Source organism: Haliotis cracherodii, unplaced genomic scaffold (assembly GCF_022045235.1).
Source record: "Haliotis cracherodii isolate W230 unplaced genomic scaffold, xgHalCrac1.p SCAF_18, whole genome shotgun sequence".
Taxonomy (NCBI): Eukaryota; Metazoa; Mollusca; class Gastropoda; order Lepetellida; family Haliotidae; genus Haliotis; species Haliotis cracherodii.
In genome coordinates, this window is record NW_027266273.1 from 14,361,592 (window position 1) to 14,385,442 (window position 23,851).

Sequence of the window (23,851 nt, forward strand, 5' to 3'; positions counted from 1 at the left end):
AGCCGGAGACGAGTGTGTGCGACTTCCTCAACTCTCCGAAATACTGGTGGTGACAATAATGATATTTTCCTACATTTTGTTAATAAGATCCGACACGTTTGCGGGTTAAGTTATAAACAAAGACCGATCAGATTAAGTCGCCTTGTTTGCACTCAGCAATATTCTGGGTACGTTGATGTGAAAACTAGCACGGCTATACATTTGTACATAATAAAGTGAAATTATAACAGATATACACATTGATGTGAAAACTATCACGGCTATACACAATAAAGGGGAAACTATCACGAATATACACATTGAAGTGAAAACTATCGCTGATTTTAACAATGAAGGGAAAACTATTGCGGATTTTAACAATGAAGTGAAAATTATTGCGGATTTTAACAATGAAGGGAAAACTATCGCGGATTTTAACAATGAAGTGAAAATTATCGCTGATTTTAACAATGAAGGGAAAACTATCGCGGATTTTAACAATGAATTGAAAATTATCGCGGATTTTAACAATGAAGTGAAAATTATCGATGATTTTAACAATGAAGGGAAAACTATCGCGGATATACACAATGAATTGAGAATTATCACGGCTTTTGACAATGAAGTGAAAACTATCGCCGATGTACACAATGAATGGAAAACTATTGCGGATTTTAACAAAGAAGGGATTTCTATCGCAGATATATACAAAGCTATGAAATCTATCACGGCTCTACACAATGAAATAAGAATTATCACGGCTTTTGGCAATAAAGTGAAAACTATCGTCGATATACACAATGAAGTGAAAACTATCACGGATTTTAACAATGAAGTGAAAACTATCGCGGATATACACAAGGAAGTGAAAATTATCGTCGATATACACAATGAAGTGAAAACTATCGCGGATTTTTACAATGAAGTGAAAACTATCGCGACTGTACACATTGATGTGAAAACTATCGCGGATTTTAACAAAGAAGTGAAATCTATCACGGCTCTACACAATGAAATAAGAATTATCACGGCTTTTGGCAATGAAGTGAAACCTATCGTGGATATACACAATGAAGTGAAAACTATCGCGGATTTTTACAATGAAGTGAAAACTATCGCGGCTGTACACATTGATGTGAAAACTATCGCGGATTTTAACAATGAAGTGAAATTTATCACGGCTCTACACAATGAAATGAGAATTATCACGGCTTTTGGCAATGAAGTGAAACCTATCGTGGATATACACAATGAAGTGAAAACTATCGCGGATTTTTACAATGAAGTGAAAACTATCGCGGCTGTACACATTGAAGTGAAAACTATCGCCGATATACACAATGAAGTGAAAACTATCGCAGATGTACACATTGAAGTGAAAACTATCGCGGATGTACACATTGAAGTGAAAACTATCGCCGATATACACAATGAAGTGAAAACTATCGCCGATATACACAATGAAGTGAAAACTATCGCCGATATACACAATGAAGTGAAAACTATCGCCGATATACACAATGAAGTGAAAACTATCGCCGATATACACAATGAAGTGAAAACTATCGCCGATATACACAATGAAGTGAAAACTATCGCCGATATACACAATGAAGTGAAAACTATCGCCGATATACACAATGAAGTGAAAACTATCGCCGATATACACAATGAAGAGAAAACTATCGCCGATATACACATTGAAGTGAAAACTATCGCGGATTTAAACAATTAAGTGAAGACTATCGCGGCTGTACACATTGAAGTGAAAACTATCGTCGATATACACAAAGAAGTGAAATCTTTTACGGCTCTACACAATGAAATGAGAATTATTATGGCTTTTGGCAATAAAGTGAAACCTATTGTCGATATACACAAGGAAGTGAAAACTATTGCCGATATACACAATGAAGTGAAAACTATCGCCGACATACACAATGAAGTGAAAACTATCGCCGATATACACAATGAAGTGAACACTATCGTCGATGTACACATTGATGTGAAAACTATCGCCGATATACAAAATGAACTGAAAACTATCGCGGATATACACATTGAAGTGAAAACTATCGCCGATATACACAAAGAAGTGAAATCTTTTACGGCTCTACACAATGAAATGAGAATTATTATGGCTTTTGGCAATAAAGTGAAACCTATCGTCGATATACACAAGGAAGTGAAAACTATCGCCGATATACACATTGAAGTGAAAACTATCGCCGATATACACAATGAAGTGAAAACTATCGCCGATATATACAAGGAAATGAAATCTATCACGGCTCTACACAATGAAATGAGAATTATAACGGCTTTTGGCAATAAAGTGAAAACTATCGTCGATATACACAAAGAAGTGAAAACTATGACGGATTTTTACAATGAAGTGAAAACTATCGCGGATATATACAAGGAAATGAAATCTATCACGGCTCTACACAATGAAATGAGAATTATAACGGCTTTTGGCAATGAAGTGAAACCTATCGTGGCTATACACTGTCACTATAAATGATTCGTGCCTATCCAAAAGAGAAAGTGACATAAAAATCAAATAACACGAATTTAGTTTTCTTGCCTTATATTATTACACATCATGTACACTATCCAACACGTAGTAGTAGAAGTAGTAGGACTAGTAGTAGTACACTATCCAACACGTAGTAGTAGTAGTAGTGAGTGAGTGAGTATGGTTTTACGCCGTTTTTTTTAGCAATATTCCAGCAATATCACGGCGGGGGACACCACAAATGGGCTTCACACATTGTACCCATGTCGGGAATCGAACCCGGGTCTTCGGCGTGACTTGTGAACGCTTTAACCACTAGGCTACCCGACCGCCCCAGTAGTAGTAGCAGTAGTAGTAGTGGTAGTAGTAGTAGTAGTAGCAGTAGTAGTAGTAGTAGTAGTAGTGCGTTTTTTCCATGCTAAATGTCATTCTCAGATCCTACCTACCCAGTCAATGGATCGGTATGCATGCGAGTTTCTTTCTCGACTCCCTGGGGAGTATACAACCCAAGCTGCCTGTGGGGCGCTAGAAGTTTAACAGTCACATTACAATCTACTATCATAACAATCACAAACTACTGATAAATGCGAGAAGTTACCTGCTGATGCCCTACGACACCCAATGTAAGATATCACAATAACAAGATAAGCACAGTCCATGCACAGCCACTGCTATCATCATGTCGAAGTCCACACCCTGTGCCATTACCCCTGACTTCACGTCACATCATACCTTTCAGCACCAGGTTGTAGACCCAAAGACATTACAGCAAAGAAAAAAATACTAGTATATCAATATTTGTGTGCAGCTATGGCAACACTATTTACATTTTTGCCACGAGCTCTGTACTCTTCGTGTTTGGTCTGGCTCTGGTCGATGTCTTTTACACAGAGTTGCAAAAAAGACTATTGATGTGTTGATTCTCGCGAACGTCACGCTCTGATCGGGTCATTACAGTAACTTGTCACATTGAATAGCAGGATACGTTGTGTCCATGCATTATGACTGCTGATTAATTATGTATGGAAGAAGCTTCAGGCTAACGTTGATGCATATAGGTTGTCTCTGAATTGTGAAACATTGTGATAGAAAGCAAGTGTATCAACGGCGGTGTAGGTGAGTGAGTGAGGTGGGTTTAACGCCACTTTTTACATCATTCCAGTTATATCACGGCGTGTCAGCTTGATGTGGGAGGAAAGCCCGAAGTGATGCAGGTCTCAGACGTTTACCCCTCAGTGAAAACCACGAACACGGGTATGGTGCTGACAAACCTAGAAACATAATCGGGGTGAATCGGGATTCGAACCGACAATATTAGGTTTCTGGCGTGCCCAAGGGACGCAACTCTGTGCAGCGAATTGCGGTGCCTTAGACGACTGGGCCACCCGTGCCCCCCGGGGTAGGTGAAGAGGTCCTTGGTGTATATAATGTATGATTCACGCAGGGAATATACATAATCCATACAATTCTCAGGTATTATACATATTCCCCGATTTAACAAATCGATTTTTAGACATATTTTCGTTAACTACTTCATTCATGGTTGTTAGAAGAATTGATCTCTCTTGTATCAATATAACATTGTTTATATGCTAGAAAAGGGTTGTAAAAAACATATGCAAATGTTTGTAGCCTGGTTGATTTGAACAATAATTAGCCAACACTGTGATGAAAACAACGTTTGTATAGGCGTCGCTGTCTCCTAAATAAGAGAAATTTATTGTTGTGACAACATATGGTCATTATTGTCATTACAGCAAGTATTTTAAAATAAAAGCGACAAAACCATTTCCATATTTATTGAAATATCTGCCCAAAACAAGTCGATTGTTCGATTCCGACTATATTTATGAGCATGTGTTTATGAATCACCATCAAATAGTGATGGTACCAGGTGTTTGCGAAAAGGTGAGCGCATCCTGCACCACCGGGGGCATCCGTCACAAACATATCCAAAGGAAGGTCAATTGTTCACCTGAAAAAACACGGGATCATATGGTACAAGTCAAAAATGGGAATTGTATTGGACATCATGTTTGTCATTGATGCGTCAATTTTGGAAAAGTCCTCCACATGACAACAATAAAACCTTTTAAACCTTTACTCCCTGAAGGTGGCAGCCATGATCAAACAAATGCATAATTGTCTCAAACGTTTGACATTTAAGATAGAAATTTCAAAAACAGACATTTTTATATCTATGTGCTACATCATTGACCTTAATTTTAAATTAGTCTTAAGTGATTTTACAATTGAATTAAGGCAGCAGACGAACTAATTTTTTATTCAACCCTAATTAAAACTTTCTTAAATGAGTTTGCATTTTTGTCGATTCATCAAATACAGTTTGGCGTATGTCAACTTTATCAATAAAACAATTATGAATACCCCCAAAAATATTTTCACTTTTTCTTTCTTTGAAAATTAGTCTCTTCGTGAAATTGAATTATATATTTACTATTTTGTCAAATAAATATTTAATTAGAATTCATAAACTCATTAACTTTGCTGTATTGATACCTGAGAGAATAATTCTTCTAACAACCATGAATAAAGCAGGTTCAGTGAATATGCCTGAAAACCTTGTTATTAAATGTAAGAGATTATGTAATTTATATTCCCTGCGTGAATCAGGTATAACCTATCTTCCCTGAACATTTAAGGGATTATTCATATTCCCTGATTTGACATATTCCCTATAAAATATATAAGTGGGATGGACATCAACGACGTCGTACAGGGTAGGTGAAGTGGTCTGTGGTGAATATAAGGTGTGTGTGTGTGTGTGTGTGGGGGGGGGGGGGGGGGGGGGGGGGACATCAACGAGGCCATACAGGGTAGGTGAAGTGGTCTGTGGTGTATATAAGTGGGGTGGACATCAACGACGCGGTACAGGGTAGGTGAAGTGGTCTGTGGTAAATATAAGGGGGGTGGACATCAATGACATCAACGACGCCATACATGGTAGGTGAAGTGGTCTGTGGTAAATATAAGGGTGGTGGACATCAATGACGTCATACAGGGTAGGTGAAGTGGTCTGTGGTGAATATAAGGGGGGTGGACATCAATGACGTCATACAGGGTAGGTGAAGTGGTCTGTGGTGAATATAAGGGGGTGGACATCAACGACGTCGTACAGGGTAGGTGAAGTGGTCTGTGGCGTATATAAGTGGGGTGGACATCAATGACGTCATACAGGGTAGGTGAAGTGGTCTGTGGCGTATATAAGTGGGGTGGACATCAATGACGTCATACAGGGTAGGTGAAGTGGTCTGTGGCGTATATAAGTGGGGTGGACATCAACGACGCCATACAGGGTAGGTGAAGTGGTTTGTGGTGTATATAAGTGGGGTGGACATCAACGACGTCGTACAGGGTAGGTGAAGTGGTCTGTGGTGAATATAAGGGGGGTGGAGATCAATGACGTCATACAGGTTAGGTGAAGTGATCTGTTGGTGTGTTGGCTTTTCATCCTCAATGATATAAACCGATACCCCTTGGATCATATTCACATGCACTGGACCTGCATCACTTGGGCCATCTGAGTGAGTCACTTGGGTTTCAACACCGCTTCCAACAACGTTTGAGTGACATCACGGCGTGTCAGCTTGATGTGGGAGGCAAGCCTAAAGTCATCCACTTTGGTGAAACCCACAAGCATGAGGTGTTGACACAGGAATATAGTCAGGACGAATGGATTCGAACCCGTGGCCATTGGTTTCTGGCTCGCCTAAGGTACGCAACTCTGCATAGCGAATTGCGGCGCCTTACACAACTGGACCACCCGTGCCCCCTACTTCTCCCATTGGAACCTAACACGTCGTGGTTATTGACGTAGAGCTCAAAGTCTTTAACCAAACTCACTCACTCATAAGAAAAAAAGGAATGACACATCCCGCTTATATATGTCAAACGTTCTCAACGATGTGAGCATGAAAGTCTATTCAGCGGATACAGGGACCTGCGTTCCACTAATACCAACTGTCAAGCTAAGACGAAACCACATGAGTACACGTGCACTGCCAGGAAGATACCCCATGTCTTCCAAAAGCGAAGAACACACAGCAGCTCATGACTTCAGGTGCTTTCCCTACAGCAACGGGGGCGGTCGGGTAGCCTAGTGGTTAAAGCGTTCGCTCGTCACGCCGAAGACCCCGGTTCGATTCCCGACATGGGTACAATGTGTGAAGCGTCCCCGTCGTGATATTGCTTGAATATTGCTAAAAGCGGCGTAAAGCCATACTCACTCACTCACTCTACGGTATGATATATAAAAGGATAGGGGTCGTCTCACAAACAAAACCGGGACGTAAAAGGATGTGAGGCAGCTTTGATACAATGGTGATTAGGCGTACAGTGTACATGCTGTATGAGCAGAAGGAACTGTAAGCCTTCGTTTTCACTATGGCCGGAATATGCCAGAGCTTACAGTCCTAGTATTGTGGCCAGACCAGTGTGTGACGGTGGTTCTGTTTCAAACCCACAATAAATTTAAATAACAAATTGCTGAATAAAACACACAAGACAAATCTCAGCACGCGTAGGTTTATTCACACACCGCAATGTCCCACATAGTCATTTGACAATTCACGACAACAACGTGTAAGAAACAAAATGGCCACTCTACACAGAGAGCACGTCGGTCTGAACTGACGAACAGACCAAAGTTGAAAGATGGCCCAGTACCTCTCATCGGATTTCGTACAATTGGAGGAAATTAAAGACATAATTAATGTTACCCGGACTACATTAATTATTGCTCTTCGTGAGATGGTATTTAGACACACCGCACGTGGCGATGACCCAGTAGTTTTCAGGGGAACATATTCCATCCTGCCTATGAAGTTCAATTATCTCCGCACCATTCGTGACTATCACAATCAGGCTTCCAGGTCAGTTACCTTGCAGAAACCTGGATGAATAAGAATCAATCCTGCATCTGCATGTGCATACGGCTACCGTCAGATGGACGAAAAGCACCCATGGTAAAGGTAATCGCGTCATTGTTTCGCACGCCGGAACCCGTGATCCGGGGCTTAATGATGGATGTGGGCTAGATTTCGAGGCGGAAAAGAAAATTGATGATCGTCATACGGAAATGAATGGTGGTTGGAATATCAACTACTGCCCAATCTGAACACCCCCGGTGTCATTGTCACTGATAACGCCAGCCATCATAAGGTCCGGGAACCACATGCTGTCGCACCAACCACGAGAAGTCTGAAGCCTGATGTCGACGTCAGACTATCTGAACAAAAGTTCAACTCGCCTTAACAAGAAACCAGTAAAGCACAATTCAGATATTCGGGCGGCACAACATGGTCACCTTGTCTTTCCGACCCCGGTCAGGCATGGTGAGCTCAACCCTATGGTGCTTATCTGAGCTAACTGTGAGCGTTTGTGGCAAGACATAACGAAACATTCAAAGTCACACATGTCAAAGGGTACCACAACACATCCTTTCCTGGAATCACCTGAGAGGTATGGAAAAGTGCTGAAGATCGCTCTCTTGAAATAGAACGTTAGTACCGCCAAAATGCTATCAGCCTTGTTGCACCAGTTATCATACCTTTGTGTGATAGTGTAGATTCAGATAAGTCATCAGCTGAGTCAGATGCTAGGTATAGAAATCCTTTGGAGAACAACAAAAACTTCTAGATTCAAACCCCCAACCTTCCAATATACTCAACCCGTTTCATATCTTTTAACTATTCTATCATTTTCCAAGCAAATATGATGCAGATCATATCTTAATTGCTATCCCCGTCAACGCACATCTCAATAAAGTACAATGACAGCAATATTTTGAGACCACCCCCAACTCAGTACATTTGCACCTGTGACAATGCACGGGCCGGTGTGAGGTCACCACCTCGGGACGGGTGTCAGGTAATTAATTACGTCAGGCTTTTGGCCGTTTCAGACATGCAAGGCAACTCACGACCATTTTCTTGATTATCAACTTACCTGTAAACAAACATTTGTAGGCTAATCAAATTGTCAGTTAGGATAGGCTAGGTACATTTGCGTTATTTCCATAGCTCTATGATTCGTGTTTATTAAATGGAGCCAGGAAAGCATTTTCCTCGCATTGGCATGAATGTGTGTGGCCTCGTCCTGCCCCATGACTGGGGAAAATAATTATTTATTTTCTGAAAAAACACACCAAAATACAAAAACAAGTCTAGTCAGCTCTGGATACCTCTATTCCACTTGGGGGCGGTCGGGTAGCCTAGTGGTTAAAGCGTTCGCTCGTCACGCCGAAGACCCCGGTTCGATTCCCGACATGGGTACAATGTGTGAAGCCCATTTCTGGTGTCCCCCGTCGTGATATTGCTGGAATATTGCTAAAACCATACTCACTCACTGACTCTATTCCACATGAAATCAGCATCAGGGAAATTGTCTGATTAAAATGTGGAGCCAAGAAGTCATTTGTGTAATATACAATTTCATACACTATATGTTAGTCTGGGGGAGGCTGGCATGTCAAGGTTGTTGGTGGAGGAATCGTCGGTGTTACATGCTCAAACTACTCGCCGCCACATCAATCTGGTAACAGAAGGTTACGCCTTTTCCCAGGTTTGACATGAATAACGGAACGTGCGATTGCCCGCAACATGACCTGTCTTCAATTAACACCCTTTATACCTTCCTCTAACAAAGCACGCTGCGATAATGTATATTTAACACCCGAAGTGCGTCACTTCATTCACATGCCGAGTAAGAGGGAGAGGAATTATTAATAAGATGATGATACTACCACGACCACAACAACATGAGACGCAGGCATGACGCACATGCAGGAGAATACTTTCCTTTGTTTGTCGTTTAACGCCGGGCTCAGCAATATTCCAGCTATATGACGGCGGTCTGTAAATAATCGGGTCTGGACTAGACAATCCAGTGATTGACATCATGAGCATCGATCTACACAATTGGGATATGATGACATGCACAAACCAAGTCAGCGAGCCTGACCATCTGATCCGGATATTACGACAAGCCATAGTCACTCATCTCTTACGGCAAGCATGGGTTGCTATAGATCTATTCTCTACCCGGATCTTCACGGGTCAGCAGACTCCTTAAAAGTGAGACATGACTGACAAAAGGCATAAATTCACACATAGATTTAATATTCGCCCAGGCCTTTTCTGTTAGGCTATCCTAAGGCTTAATACACACATTTGGGAGAGAACTTTCAAAAGTAAATTTAATCGTTATCAATGGAGTGGATAAATTGTTTACGCAGCGGTCGGCAATATTCCACCGATAACAAACTTCACTGTTAAATAATGTCTCTGTGCCATCTGCCTTTAGCTCTGTCCCCTGTTGGGGCTAAAGCCATGCTGTCATTCACTCATTTGCATCACTGGTTGGGGCTAAAGCCATGCTGTCATTCACTCATTTGCATCACTGGTAGAGGCTAAAGCCATGCTGTCATTCACTCATTTGCATCACTGGTTGGGGCTAAAGCCATGCTGTCATTCACTCATTTGCATCACTGGTTGGAATATTGCTGAGAGCGGCGTAAAACAACAAACCAACAAATACATAGAGGCTATACCAAATCAGGACACAATGAAGTGATTCCGGGATAATGGTAGTTTTAACTTTTCCATTAGCTACCGAACTGTCATGAAACATCTCCATCTGAAAGGGCTAACTCCAACATCCATCCATGCGGACATGCTGTCAACTTCAGCGGATGATGTTGCTTTCCTCAGGGAGTGAGCAGTCGAGTTCATGAGGGAAAGATGATGCAAGGTCCTGAACACCTGATGTTTTAATGTTGTTAAAATATATGTTCATGGATGATCGACGAACCACTACGTCACATAGCCAATACATTAGGGATCTTCTTGTTTGTGTGTTTGTTGTTTAACGCCGCACTCAGCAATATTCCAGCTATAAGACGGCGGTCTGTAAATAATCGAGTCTGGACCAGATAATCCAGTGAACGACATCATGAGCATCAATCCACGCAATAAGGATACGATGACATGCATCAACCACGTCAGCGAGTCAGACAACCCGATTCCGTTAGTCACCTCGTACAAGCATAGTCGCCTTTTACGGCAAACATGAGTTGCTGAAGACCTGTTCTACCCCGGATCTTCACGGGTCATCTATAATGAGAGTTGAAAACATTTTGAGGAGCGAATTGGACACGACAAAGTTTCAGCAAGCTGGGTTTCAAGGCTCTTGATCAGAAAAGATGCTGGTTCATCATCTTTAGTGAGAATTTGCCAGAAATGGATTTCACACATTGTACCCATGTCGGGAATCGAACCGGGGTCTTCGGCGTGACGAGCGAAAACTTTAACCACTAGGCTTCCCGACCGCCCCCAAAATGGAAGGAGGCGAGGTTCAGAACAATTGCACTAATATAGCGATTAACGTGCATGCACTGTCTGCAGCGTCATTGAGATACTATGTGGCTTGAATACCATACTCACAATATACTGACCCCAAGCCAACCGCCATGCAGGGTAACGAGTACAATCTTTACCTCTTCAGGACTGATGCGACAGGGATTAAACTACCGACAATCCGCTCTCAGGCACTCTCTTACAAGCATTATGCAAATGTCATTTTCTGCTGTGGAGGTCTTTATACACCACCAAGAGAAGTATTCTATACACCAGTGGGATCAAGGAACTCCAGCATCGTTGGCATGAGTGTGTACATCAAAGGTGTGGATCACACCTTATGTTTTAAATACCCGTACAAGGTGTGATGCCTATCTGTTGTCTCAATGTGTAATAGTCAATCACCGTTGTCGAACTTACGGTTGTCTCGAAGTAAAAGCATGGTCCCCGAGTAATCACTCATTTTTGGTTGTGTCGAACGTTAAACTCAAATTATTTACTTTGGTCACTTCAACTTCGACCCAACCATGTTTTACTATTTCAAACAGTAAAACAATACTCGCTCACTGTTTTAAGTATATTTTTGGCTGAGTAAATGTTGAAATCCGTTGGAATTTGATACTCTAATACGATAAGCCAGTCAAAACCAAGCTATAAATGTGAAAATCTTTTGTTTCTCCAGAAGAGCAAACACTTTAACCACTCGGCCAACCCCAGCAAACATGTTCGTGGCAAGAGGCAGCAAGAGGAGACAAACGTGGACAAACGGGATTGTGGTCAGGTTTGCCAACTTAGGCAATGTATGTCATTGAACCCCAACTGCATAGACCCACAATGTCAATCATTGGATTGTCTGGTCAAGACTCGTTTACTTACAGACCACTGAGTGCGGTGACAAACAAACTAAACCACAGAGCCTACACGAGACAATATCATCCTTAGCACAAAGACAACAAGAGCCATGTGGAGTTCATACATCTCAGTCTTTATGTCATCCCAGCAATTGACGACCTCACAGTGGGTAGTACAAATACAATGTTATCTTTACAAATTGGCAAAACTTGTATCACAGTGGATAGTTTGAGTAGGGCCGGCATCACAGAATTTCTCACTTCCACGAAAGACAAATAAATATTCTATCATAAAAATATCCTAGGAATGAGAAGGGCTTGTTCTGTTGAAAATTAATTCAGTCGTGTGTTTAGAACAAGTATGGAATTTGATTGACTTTCATTCTGCAGTCAACATTCTATTTGAGATCTGATCATGGTTAATCCAATACGAAGCACAAGCAACAAGCTGGCCAATATAAGTCTTCAAATCGACTGGAATAATCCATCTTCAACCTTTCCGATTCTCATGCAACATTAGGATTTTATTCTTACAACTGACATAAAATCATTCTTTTAAACTATGTGGCAAAGAATTTGTCAAACTATTAGTCTTCATTATTGGAATTCTCAAACAGAGTTTTATACAGATTACAAACCACATACTTGAAAAAAATACTTTTATGGGACTATATATTGATGATTTTCCTTATATGACATTCGGAATCCCTCTACTGAATGAACAGTTGCCCAACATTTGAACAAAGCTATTACGACTCACATACGACTAGAGTTGAGTCGTATTGGGAGGAAAGCACTTTGAATGCTGCTGCGCCATGTATAAGAACCTGTTGTTGTACTGATGGGTTTGAAAGGCAAGGGATGCCAGCCCGATTAAGGTACTTGACACGTGCCACTAGCACTCCACTGAAACTCTTCAGGCAGAGCTGGAAGGAAGCAACATCATTCAACAGGAAGCACCTACAGTCGTTCCACAAAGCACTCGGGCACCCTGTCAAATTGAGCACTTCCTTCAAAACAAAATACTGTTCAAAGGGCATTTAAAACAATGTTGTTCCAACAAATAGCACATGTGATGCTTATATAGCACTGTTAATCACTTCTTCTTGAGCTGAAGCCACGAGCGGCCATTGTTTGGGGTCCAGCTGAGGACCGCTGTTATCAACTGATGTTGCAGGCACACTCCTTCCCTCACAGGTTTTGGTGAATTTCAGTGATTGAGGAGGGGTGGTCACCTGGACAACTGTCACTATGACAACCCCTCGATCAGATCTGAACTGCGAACACTCTCCTTTCGCACGTGACAATCTCTCTTTGCTGAGATGAAGCATTCACTCGCGCAATCGTTCATCATTCAGCCATAGGCATAGGAGACCGTCGCGGTCAACATGGTAGTAGTCAAAGGCAGACCAAGACAGCTGCCCACTCGCATCAATTTCATCTGGAAGGAGAACAAAAAAATACGTCACCTGATTAAAAAAAAAAACATGTTACAGATACAAATGTTACACTGGTGAATGAATATTGCTTTACACTACAGTACTGCACAGAAAGAAAGGCTTGGACTAGGGGCTTATGTCACCGGCTGTTGAGGTAACTATTTCCACTATATTACGGAGTCAGCTAAATGTGAAAGCGAAGTTTAAATAAAACTTAATATTTATCCCTTTCTTGAAACCAAATGCATAGGTTTGAAATTGGACTCAGGGACTCGGGAATATGAACCAATGATCATTGCATCACAGCTTGATTTTGTTTGTTTAACGCCGCACTCATCAATATTCCAGCTATATGACGGCGGTCTGTGAATAATCAAGTCTGGACCAGACAATCCAGTGATTGACATCATGACCATCAATCTACTTAATTGGGATACAATGACATGCATCAAGTCTGACCATCCGATCCCGTTAGTGGCGTTTTACAGCAAGCATGGGTTGCTGAAGACCTATTCTACCCCAGACCTTCATGGTGGGATCACAGCTTGCTCTTTGGACTTCTGGGGCACTTTTGCCCTCATTTCACCTTAGAAAGAGCAACTTACGATGAAGCATTCTTCATTTTTCTAATTTCTTTAGTTGCCCATGTAGCCAGGGTTTTGGCCTTTGTTAGTTTGGACCTCCTCCCCAGCGTGAGGAGGTTCTGGATGCTCTCCTTCTCCACCATCGGGAGCATGCTGTTGCCGAACGCTGTACTCAAATCACTGCCAACACAAACACAGTGGGATTACTCTTTGCCACACAGATATGCAGATAGGCCAAAACCATGCTGAAGCAATATCTTGGATAAATGGTATCGAAAATGTGTAAATAATGGAGAAAAGGAGCCGGGATAGAAAGAAAAATCTACATATATTCTGTGCCCATCTGCTCAGTAACGCTGAAGGGCCAATTGATCCAGAAGTTGGGCGTAACTCGTAGTTAACTAATGTCTGTCAGACTTACCCTATAAGTCCACAGCAGGCAGCTATATTACTGTCCGTCTTGTCCTCGTCTACCGCTATATGCTCGATGAAGGAGATCATGTGTGCAACATGAGGCTGTAGAATGTTCACCTCAGCTGTAGTAATAAGACAATATGTCAACACCTATATGACAAGACAATATGTCAACACCTATATGACAAGACAATATGTCAACACCTGTATGACAAGACAATATGTCAACACCTGTATGACAAGACAATATGTCAACACCTGTATGACAAGATAACATGTCAACACCTGTATGACAAGACAATATGTCAACACCTACATGACAAGACAATATGTCAACACCTACATGACAAGACAATATGTCAACACCTACATGACAAGACAATATGTCAACACCTACAAGACAATATGTCAACACCTACATGACAAGACAATATGTCAACACCTACATGACAAGACAATATGTCAACACCTATATGACAAAACAATATGCCATACACCTACACTGAGACAACAAGACTATCCGATAACGCCAAGGCGACAATCCGTTAACGCCAAGGCGACAAGACAATTGACGCTTTGATGACAGGATAACATTTGCCTACACAGAGACCTGACTTGTGAAGAGGGATAATTATAGGGTGGGGCCTTGTGCTTTTCAGCCCCTAAACTTGAAATAATAAGAAGGCTCACATTTTCAAATACAATGGGCCATTTTAACAGTATCCTTTATGGACATACCTCTGGAATATTTGAAATTTTTACATAAAGGGTCCATGTCAGAAAATTCCTAGAATGAACCCTGTGTTTATCAAGCCACAGTTTAAAGACGCAATCAGGGGTCTCCTGCAGCTGTATCTCTTGGTAGGACTTACTACTGATTTGTTCTCCATCGCCTTTCAATCCCTGCACGATGCCAGTATAGGCCTCCAGACAGCCCTCTCGCAGTTCATTCAGATAGTCAATCATGTCGTAGTCGGTCTACAAACAAGTATTGAAAACTTTCAAATAGATTCACTCAGGGAATGGTTTGTTACCTAATCAATCACAACTATTCTTACAGATTCATTTGACAAGGTGAATAGTCACCCCCCCCCCCCCCCCCTAAGTGATGCAGGTCTGAAGTTCAGCATCACTTTGGTGAAACTTAAGAGCACGAGTATGAAACTGAAAAACCAAAAAACAATCAGGGCGAACCAGGATTTGAACCCACAGTCATTGGGAAGGAACTCTGCACAGCAAATTGTGGAGTCACCCATGTCCCCAATTGTTTAAAGCCGCACTCAGCAATATTCCAGCTATATGACGGCGCTCTGTAAATATTCGAATCTGGACCAGGCAATCCAGGGATTGATATCATGAGCATCAATCTACGCAACTGAGATACAATGACATGCATCAACAAAGTTAGCGAACCTGACCACCCGATCCTGTAAGTCGCCTCTTACGACAAGCATTGTCACCTTTTATGGCAAGCATGGGTTGCTGAAGACCTATTCTACCCCGGATCTTCACAGGTCTGTCCCCAATAGAGTGAACTGTGTATGAGAGGCCAGTCACAAATGATTCCTACAAGCAGAGTATTGCTACTCGTTCTTATAATGGTTACCGAAGTCATAATTCACATGTAACTGATCTCAGGTTGTTATAATTGCTGACTGTTGATGAAAGGGAGGAGTTACCTTATCTACTTGAGCTTGTGATGCCTGCTGCAGGGTACCAAGCACAAACTCCAGGTAGTTTCGGAACTGTGGGCCAATGGCAAGAGCTATATCACCAAACACTGACAAGATCTGTGGTTTGACGGATCGGTGTACACTTTCGTTCTGAAACAAGAAAAAACCCAGATTACAACAATAGTTGGAACAAGAATCACTGTTTGTGGTGTCTTAATGCTTCATTTAGAACCTGTCACATACCCTAAATATTCTTCATATTTTCTGATACATATCTACATAACACTAACAGATCTTACAATGTTATGATAATAAATCCTGTTCACACCACAATCATCTCAGAAAGACTAATAATAGGATCATTGCGTATCACTCCAAGAAAGGCAATGGAATTCATCACAGATTATTGTGGTGGAACGAGAGAGGTTTTACACACCTCTGGGCCATATTCCTGCTAACAGCAGGGGACAGAAGTAGGGGCTTTACCAATGGTACACGTGTGGAACCATACAACACTGACATACATAAATAAACCCCATCATCCAAACTGGGGTAGATTTTTGTTTTGTTTGTTGTTTAACATCGCAATCAGCAATATTCCAGCTGTGGCGGGTGCCTGTAATAATCGAATCTGGACCAGACAATCCAATGATTGATATTGTGAGCAACGATCCACGCCATCAACCAAATCACCGAGCACCCAATCCATCTGGTCACCTCATACATAGGTTGCTGGGGACCTACTGTCACCCAGAATCCCTACAGAGTGTCAGGCTGACACAGCAGGAGCAAGAGCCAGACTAGTTTGTGCATCGAGCGTTAGAGGGAGGAAAACCAGAGCTGATGCAGGTTTTAGAGTGATTGACTTGGGTTTAACGCCGCTTTGAACAGGGTTCCAGTTATATCATGGCGTGTCAGCTTGATGTGGAAAGAGATGCAGGTCTTAGAAGTTAACCATTTTCGTGAAACCCACAGGTATGGTGCTGACAAACCTAGAAACATAATTGGGCGAACTGGGATTCGAACCCACAATCATAGGTTTCTGGCGTGCCCAAGGGACTCAACTGCACAGCAAATTGCAGCGTCTTGACGACTGGGCAACTCATGCCCCCTGGCAGGTTTTAGATGTTTACCATGTGAAACCCACAAGCGGTGCTGACAAACCTAGAAACAGGGCGAACCGGGATTTGAATCCATGATCATAGGTTTCTGGTGTAAAAGAGAAAGACAGTGAATAGTGGCACCTTGACAACTTGGCCACCCATGCCCCCAAAATGGTATTGAATATACCAATAGTACGAGAGTGGTGTAAGTTGATATGTTAGATTGGCACGTGACATACTAACCCGATCCATTGACATAACATAGCTTGTAAAAAGTCATTGGGTGTCATTATTTCAACTTGAAACCTCATTGTTATTCATGGCAAACTACATACATCTCACGTTTCTATCAATGTTGTCAAATTGTTACCTTAAACATGTTAAAGGAAAGACCCCACAGTCATCTCAGAAAGACTAATAATAGGATCATTATCTATCACTCCAAGAAAGGCAATGGAATTCATCACAGATGACTGTATTGGTCTGAGATTTAATCAATGGGGGAAGATGAAGGCTTCGCGATGTAGAGAATCCTCACCAAAATCACCTACACAGATGGTAGTCAGGAAAACACAGGTACTTCATTGCGACTTACAATGTCCTACTGGTGAGTCATTTTACCTGACGGTTAGCACGATATGAACTGTACAACAGGGGCTTGCAATAATCAAGTCTGGTCCAGACAACTCAGTGATTTATGTAACCATGACAACATTCCACACTGTTGAGGAACAATGACACTCAATCACCACTTCACTGAGCCAACACAATAGATCCAATTTAGTGTCCTCTTATGACAAGCACTTGAGTGACGGGGATCTATTCTATCCCGGGACATATGGGGTAGTCTTACGAGGCTAAACAATGGTAGGCTTTAATAGGGACAAAACCTGGATCAAAGGAAGTCAATGTAACAATCCAATTCTTATATGGCCGGCCTTCCTGTAGTATAAACTTGGAAACCTCTTTTCACTCATGCAAAGTTATATATATTTCTTATTTCTATAAATGTTATGAAATTGTTTTAATTATGACACCACAGTCATCTCAGAAACATAGTAATAGGATCATTGTTTATCACTCCAAGAAAGGCAATGGAATTCATCATAGATGACTGTGTTGGTCTGAGATGTTACAGCATGAAAGAGTGAGTGAGTGAGTGAGTGAGTGAGAGGTTTTACGCCGCTTTTAGCAATATTTCAGCAAATTCGCGACGGGGGACACCAGAAATGGGCTTCACACATTGTATACATATCAGGAATCAGACCCGGGTCTTCAGCGTGACGAGCGAACGCTTTACTCACTAGGATACCTGACTGCCCCTACAGCAAGAAAGAAAAGGGAGGCTTCTTGACTTAGAAGATCCTCACCACAACAAGACACACAGATCATAGACCTGCAAAGGACTACCAGTTAGTTGTTTTGCATCACGGTCAGCAATCTTCCAGCTATATGATGATGGCCTGGAAATAATTAAGTGATCAATATAGTGAAGAACAATCCACACTGACCGGGTAGGGTGACACATAATGAACCAAGCCACCAATTAGGGGCCTCATACGATCAGAATGGTTTGTGGGTGACCTATTCCAACACGGAATTTCCAGTGTTCTCAAATTAAGAAATCAATCTTCACAGCACAGGGCAAGTTTATTTGTTAAGACTTAATATCAATCTCATTTAAATAAGATCTTAGTTCTCGCTACCGCTAAACAAAGATCTAAAGACATCCCATTAGGGGTCACATCACAATAACCTTTCATCCGACCAATCAGAGCGTCGCTTACCAGATCATGAAAGTGACAGTTGGAATGTGATTTCTAATCATGCAACCTCGAAAACTTACACATGGGGTATTCCGAACGATAGTTACGGGCTTAACGACTGAATCCACACAATCTAGACCATCTATTAGCCATTCCAGAATGTTCTTTTGTTCAGGTTTCAAATGTTTAATCGAGAATTTGTCAATATGTTTTGAAGTGTAGGCGCCAATTTGAAATTAGTGTCGTAAAGCACGAGAAAGCAGCCTTCTGATTGGGTAATGTCGACCTATTGTCAGTCATTCCAGTCAAAGTTCACGCAAGGCCGGTCTGACATGACCCATAATGGGGTGTTCTCACTTGTTTGTTTTGCGGTTTTGAGAACTAAGATCCAATTTTAATGAGATTGTCTTAAAATTTACTTCAATCAAAATCATTACACCAAAGTCATCTCAGAAAGACTAATAATAGGATCATTATTTATCACTCCAAGAAAGGCAATGGAATTCATCACAGATGACAGTAGTGATTTCTGATTCAATCCAACACCAATCAGCGTGGTCACACAATGGAAACCACTGGGCGACTGGGGATCAGTTGTGCCAAGGAATCCCCAAGAAGACAGGGACACTCGGCTTTTTGACAACTTAGGGGCACTTGAAGTATATTCTGTACCTGATTCACCATGACTTCATTCCACTATAGATCAGTTCTATCAGTTCCAACATTAAATTTAGGATTTACGATACTTGCTTGTATTGAGGGAGTGAGTATAGTTTTCGCCGCTTTTGGCAATATTCCAGCAATAGAGGGCGGGGGAACACCTGAAATGGGCTTCACACATTGTACCCATGACGGGAATCGAACCCGGGTCTTCAGCATGATAAGCAAACGTTTTAACCGCTAGGCTACCCGACATTGTTTGTAATGAGCATTAATAGATACATCACAGTCACCGGTAATCAAGCACGTTTGGGATATTCAAATGAGACAAAGTGTGAGCAATGTGCCACAATAACAGGTTCACTAACCAGCAAGCTGCCCCGTCCCTTCTAATGACAAGCACTCATCGTGCAGGGGACCTATTCTAACCAGTCCCAAAGGCAGACATATTTCTTGAATAACAAGATAAAAATGTGCGACACAATTAGCATGGTTAGTAAAAATTTCACAAAAAGAAACATGAGTAGACCCTGTGTACAGCCCAAATAACCACTGACCCATCAATCAGGAGATCTATGTATAACCTGGCAGACACTTGATCTATTCCTACAGATACTACCCCTTAATAGGAAATTGAATTTGTTTCAGTTAACATATATGCTAACTGGTCCTAATATTTGAAATGGCTTAACAGTGCAAATTAAACAATTATTCAATAAATAATTAGATAAATCATTTACCACGGAGTGAAGCACACCACAATCATCTCAGAAAGACTAATAAAAGGATCATTGCATATCACTTCAAGGAAGGCATAGGAAATCATCACAGATAATTGTGGTGTGCAGATGTCACGACGGCAAAAACTGTAGAACTGGATAAGGTTAGAAATACATTCTGAAGATGTTACAAGAATGTTAACTTAAGGCAGAGACTCCACTGACAGAAGAAAGAAGTCAAACAAGGAGAGCTAAGAATCAGACACAAATCTTGTGGCAAAATAAGACCAGCTATTGATGTTATAAGATTCAGTTAGCAGGAACTTTCAGACCAGATGTGTTCATGATGGCGATACTAACGCAAACATGTTTGACTTGGGCGTGTCTGACCCAGCAGGTTTGGGGTGTGTGTACAGATTCCGACTCATGGGAAGAGAGTACTCACTCGGAGGTTCTCCATGAGCAGCAGCATCAGGTCGTTGCAGTACGGAAACACCTTGTTCCCCAGGGCCCGACACAGGTCGCCCACCAGACCCACTGCCGCCACACACACCTGCCAGCATGAGCAAATAGAATTCAGAATGGCTAAAAATGTCAAAGAAAGAGTTGACTTGAATCTGACATGATCTTAATACATACTTTAATCTATAATTATGTTGGTTGGTTGGTTCGTTGTTTAACGCCGCACTCAGCAATATTCCAGCTATATGACGGCGGTCTGTAAATAATCGAGTCTGGACCAAACAATCCAGTGATTGACATCATGAGCATCGACCCACGCAATTGGGATCGATGACATGCATCAACCATGTCAGCGAGTCTGACCACCCGATCCTGTTAGTCGCCTTTTAAGACAAGCATAGTCACCTTCTACAGCAAGCATGGGTTGCTGAAGACCTATTCTACCCCGGAATCTTCACGAGTCCTATATTTATGTGCAAACATCCTTCAGAATTCAAAGATGGAAGCTTGATACTTATAACATTTATTTAATGATGAAGGTCTTACTGATACATAATTATTATTAATAAATGAACCTTTTTGGCTCCTTAATCCATCTTAACCTTGAGGCAGATGCCAGGCTCCTTACATGACCAGGTGGTCATGACTGAAGGGTGAATATTGCCTAATGTAACATCAGCAATTTCACATGATATTCAGCCAGTCACGAAAGGGTTCAGTTTGACATCTCTTTGGTATTTCAGTTATAATATGGCAAATTTAACAAAGGTTATATTCGGGATAACACTTTCTGAGTAAAGTACAGATTCTCGTACTTTTTTTTAGTAGAGTCCCATCCGGAATTCGAACCCACACTGCCAGAGTGAGGCACCTAATCGCCAGCACAAAGTCAGCAATCTAACCCTCTCAGCCACTGATGGCATTGTGTATTTACAATATGGCAAGTCAACTTCATGTGGGAGCAAAACCCTAAGTGAAACAGGTCTTTGTTACAGAGATGTTTGTTTACTAATTCAATGAAACCCACATCACAAGAATCATAAGGTTAAATTTAAGATTTGAAAACCAATAATCACGACAAAAAGATGCAACTCTGCATGGGTATGGTGCTGACCAACCAAGAAATAATCAGGGTAAAAACTTGGCATTCAATCCACTGATCACTGACCAAAGGGAGGCAACTCCACAAGGCTGTCATGTAACTGACAGCTGTTAACACTACATTCTGACTGTCCCACCCACCTGGTACTCCTGATAGTTTTTGAGTCCTATGGTCAGGTACGGCTTGAATGCCTCCATGTACTTCTCGAAACCATCACCAAGAACTGGAACAAAGAGTGGAATAATAATCAGCCTTGCAAACATCTGGCAAAGGTCTAAACTGAACTGCCTACAACACCTTGATTTCTTTTCATAAACATGGGTACAGCATCTTTTGTAGTCACATGTCAAACTTTTAATTTTCAAATGATTTTCTCTCTCCATTTCTTTGACAACAGAAAAAAACAATCTTAATACAACTACTACTATATTACCTTCTGATAGAATAAAAACACAAACTGTAATGAACTGGTTTATTCTGCACCAAGTATATAAATCAAGGAGTTCTAAGTGCAAACTGTGAAAACACCCAGACAACCAACATCACATCACTAAGAGAGGTGAGGTGAACTTGGGTTTAACGTCGCGTCCAAGTTTATTGCACTTATATAGCGTGCGAGTGTGCACTGAGATACCATGCCGCAGTTTAACATGGATACCCACTCAGACACAGAATACTGACTCCGAGTCGAACAGTCCTTGTTTCATCCCCTTAATGCCCAGCGCCAGACAGGGTAACAACAAATACCATCTTTTGGTATGACACGGCTGGGGATCAAACCCCGGACCTTCCACTCTCCAGGTGGACGCTCTACCACTAGACCACGGAGGCGGTAACATCACAGAGAGGAGAGAGTGGAGAGCATCTTCGAGGACTCCAGACTTCCCTGCCCTACAAGATGTCTGACACATACCTTCCATGAGTGTGGAGACGGCGTACAGAGCATCCTCCTGTACAACGCCGGCTTTCCCTTCCCAACAAGATGTCTGACACATACCTTCCATGAGTGTGGAGACGGCGTACAGAGCATCCTCCTGTACACCGCCTGCTTTCCCTGCCGTCATCTGGAACATCTGCAGCAACGCTGTCATGATCTGATCCGAGATCTTCGGTGCATCATCTTGAGTAACCTTTCTAAGAACACTCTGCAAGCAAGAGTTGTGTCTATGGTGAGTGTGTGTAATAGTTGGATTTTAATCTGCTTGTGGTAACCTCAAACAAAGAATGCCTGAAATTGTGTCATTCATGACTCTCTGAAACAATGTACACATAATGTAGTGCAGCTGACTAGATCATGAATAACATTCATTATCAACTCCATCACTCAGTAAATTGTTGTACTATGTTTATATATACCTACATCAAACAAGAAAAACTCACCTGCAGAGTGGCACATAGGAGAGACTGGAGGTCATTGAACTGAACACGGTCGGATGACGACTGTACAGAACCCTGGAAAACATTGACACAAACATTCAGTCAATTCACAGTCACTACCTGCTAGTCAGATCACAATCATAGGGTCCTCAGTGTCAGACCCTTGATACTAAGGGGTATTTGGTATCAATGAAAACCATTGCAATTAAAACAGTGGACAACTGTTCAAAATTCTGTCAAGTGACAAGTCTTTCCAATGTCATTGATTGATAATGAATATTATGTGTCAAGGTCCCCCCCCCCATTATGTTTTGTCACAATATTTGACTAATTCAAATTAATAATATGGCATTGAATAATACAAAAATGAATATAAATCACTCATTAGTCATGACAAAAATTTGATTATCTTGAACTCACCTCCATAGAGAGGACTCTCTCCAGTCTTTCTAGTATAATCATGGTGGTCTTCTGAACCGTCAAATAGCAGTCCTGGACAAAATAAACATCCATCAGTAACAGATTTGCAGTTGACTAAACTTCCCAATAATCATTTCACAAAAGTTCAATCAATGAACCAGAGAGAAACACACGCAAGGCTAGACGCTGTACGCTGTTACAACAAAAGTATACGGCTAATTGCAGAGATGCAAATTGAAACTAGTCCAACTATCTAATAAGTAGAACTTCATGTTATTCATAAGGTGTGCTTGTTTGTTGTCAGAGAGTGAGTGAGTATGGTTTAACGCCGCTTTGAGAAATATTCCAGCAATATCACCGCTGGGGGACATAAGAAAAGGGCTTCACATATTGTACCCATGCAGAGAAT

The 23,851-nt window shown here is 41.6% G+C and overlaps 1 protein-coding gene across 2 annotated transcripts in view; it reads right to left on the reverse strand.

Moving 5' to 3' along the window:
• Positions 1-11,838: 11,838 nt before the first annotated feature.
• Positions 11,839-23,851, reverse strand: part of LOC139465799 (importin subunit beta-1-like) — a 28,845-nt gene continuing 16,832 nt past the window's right edge. For both annotated transcript variants that reach the window (XM_071247718.1, XM_071247717.1), the window contains exons 15-24: positions 23,443-23,514; positions 23,026-23,097; positions 22,643-22,790; positions 21,786-21,868; positions 20,527-20,634; positions 15,840-15,983; positions 15,033-15,138; positions 14,168-14,282; positions 13,768-13,926; positions 11,839-13,164 (exon numbers count right to left, since the gene is read on the reverse strand). In XM_071247718.1, the coding sequence (XP_071103819.1) occupies positions 13,161-13,164; positions 13,768-13,926; positions 14,168-14,282; positions 15,033-15,138; positions 15,840-15,983; positions 20,527-20,634; positions 21,786-21,868; positions 22,643-22,790; positions 23,026-23,097; positions 23,443-23,514 (1,011 nt within the window). In that variant the 3' untranslated portion in view covers positions 11,839-13,160. The remainder of the gene's footprint in view (positions 13,165-13,767; positions 13,927-14,167; positions 14,283-15,032; positions 15,139-15,839; positions 15,984-20,526; positions 20,635-21,785; positions 21,869-22,642; positions 22,791-23,025; positions 23,098-23,442; positions 23,515-23,851) is intronic.